This window comes from Nelusetta ayraudi, unplaced genomic scaffold (genome assembly GCF_046127955.1).
Source record: "Nelusetta ayraudi isolate G7.1 ecotype Tasmania unplaced genomic scaffold, CSIRO-AGI_Nayr_v1 ptg000220l, whole genome shotgun sequence".
NCBI lineage: Eukaryota > Metazoa > Chordata > Actinopteri > Tetraodontiformes > Monacanthidae > Nelusetta > Nelusetta ayraudi.
The window spans coordinates 265510-267500 of NW_027466269.1; the positions used below are offsets into that span (position 1 = coordinate 265510).

General features: G+C 41.7%; 1 protein-coding gene across 2 annotated transcripts in view; it reads left to right on the forward strand.

The window, feature by feature from the left end:
• The first annotated feature begins 1716 nt into the window (after positions 1 to 1716).
• Positions 1717 to 1991, forward strand: part of adkb (adenosine kinase b) — a 123759-nt gene continuing 123484 nt past the window's right edge. The window contains exon 1 of one of the 2 annotated variants that reach the window (XM_076016235.1): positions 1717 to 1976. In XM_076016235.1, the coding sequence (XP_075872350.1) occupies positions 1924 to 1976 (53 nt within the window). In that variant the 5' untranslated portion in view covers positions 1717 to 1923. The remainder of the gene's footprint in view (positions 1977 to 1991) is intronic. The other variant, XM_076016233.1, reaches the window with a different exon arrangement.

Sequence of the window (1991 nt, forward strand, 5' to 3'; positions counted from 1 at the left end):
TTGTGGGCTGGCGTCTGGTTTAAATATTTTAAAAACTAAAATGGTTCACATATTGCATTGAGATTATGTGTAAGATAAAGTATGTTTGAGCTCAACTCTGAGGACTGATAGTAAAAAGTTGTTCTGCTTTTCATTCGTAATTTTCCTGAGAAAAAATACTCCTGGATGTTGTTTCACACTACCCTGTTATGTACAATCATTTTTTTTTAAGTCATATATAGTTTGCGCACTTCACACTGCTAGTTGATAAATAATCAGATTTTAGGGATAAAACAGCGCCCCCTGCTGCTGCAGCAGAAATCCTGATCCACTGTTCTATATGTGGCAACTATGATTGACTTTTACTTTGAAATGTGCAAACATGTCTCTAAGTGTCTGATACCAGCTGATGTGCCTTGTGAAAGAAATTTTGCAGCTGATCCTGTTTCTTGATCTTTTGTATCATTTGTGCAAGGTGAAGTTGTGTCGTACGTGATTCTTCTCTGGATCGACGTTGACCGCGTGGCTGTAACTTTTAAGTTAAATCGAGCTCTATGCAAACCTGAGGACATTTCTTTCCAATAAAACACATGTACACACAATGGTTCTGCACAACATTTTGCTGAAGCATTGTTCACAATTTCGTAATAAAGCATTTTATAGCATTTGGAGGTGTGTTGGCGCTTTGACTTTCGAGCTTGCGATGGACCTCTACGTCACGTGACAGTATTGATTACATAGAAGCTGCAGCTCAGAATTTGGTTCTTTCAGGAACATTCTTTCTTTTTATTGTTAACCAGGAAGGTCTTGTCAGAAATCCTATGCACTTATTAGTGAATAACTTGGACATTTTTGATAAGTGCAGAATAACTCGTTGTCAATTTTCTGTTAAGCACTGATTTGACTGAGTCAAAAGCAGGTATAATAATTACTGTAACTTAAAAGTCCCTGTGTGTGGGAATTGGCACCGTCTAATGGTAAGAAACTATATTGAAAGCAACGTTCATAGTCTCTTTTATCTTCATTACAGTTTCACCTGAAAATGTGTTCATTCCGTTCAACCAAATAAGACTCGTACATGACTATCCAGGTGAATGTGATCATTTCCAAACATTTTCCCAGTACTCGGAGCACGTCAGTGCACTGAAGATTTCCAATTTGGTGTGCAATGAATCCAAGTTAAATGTGATCACGTGAACGGCTGAAGGTAGTTCATGCTAATCTAATCAAGCAATAGTAATCTGCCAACCCTTATGTCAGAACAGTTATTAGACTTTCAGTCTGGATGGGGGTCTGCTTTCCAGGTGGGTGGGCTTAAAGAGGTTTGAAACAAGGTGGTTTGACTTCTTATATGAAATAAATTAATATGCAAATGTGGGTTCCACAGGTCCTTGAGTGGATGGAATCTATTTCAAACTTGAGCCACCCATCAAGGGCCGCGGTGCACCACTTTCCTGCTTCCCTGTTACACTTTACTGTCGAATCTTGAAATTCTTCCATGAGTAATGCAACCTGCCTTGCACACAGCAGTGATTAAAAAGGAAAACAAAACTGGTTTTGCTCCTGTTTGAACTGGACAACTTGATTTAAATGAGGTGGAAGGGGAAACGTGGCGTGATAACGTCGGCTATCGCTCCCTTGTGAGTCCAGTGCACCTTGGCTCGGCTCGGAGGAGACTGATAACACACACAGTATAACCATTCATTCTCTCCGCAGGTTGAACGCAATTGACCAACTATTTCACCATCCCACCTTCATCATCGTCATCGTCATCATCATCATCATCATCATCATCACCGTGCACCAGGAACGGCAGCCTCGTCCCACACCTGCTGAGCAGTGTTCACTAGTGGCCTCTCGCACCGCCGATCCCACACTTTTTTCTCTCTCTCTTCTTCTCCTCCTCCTCCTCCCTCAAAAATTGTGTGGTTCGAGGGGCGAAAAATGCATAAGGAAGCGGCAGGAAACACGTCGACGGGCGGGAAAGCGACGTTGAGGTGAGAGGCGGTTTG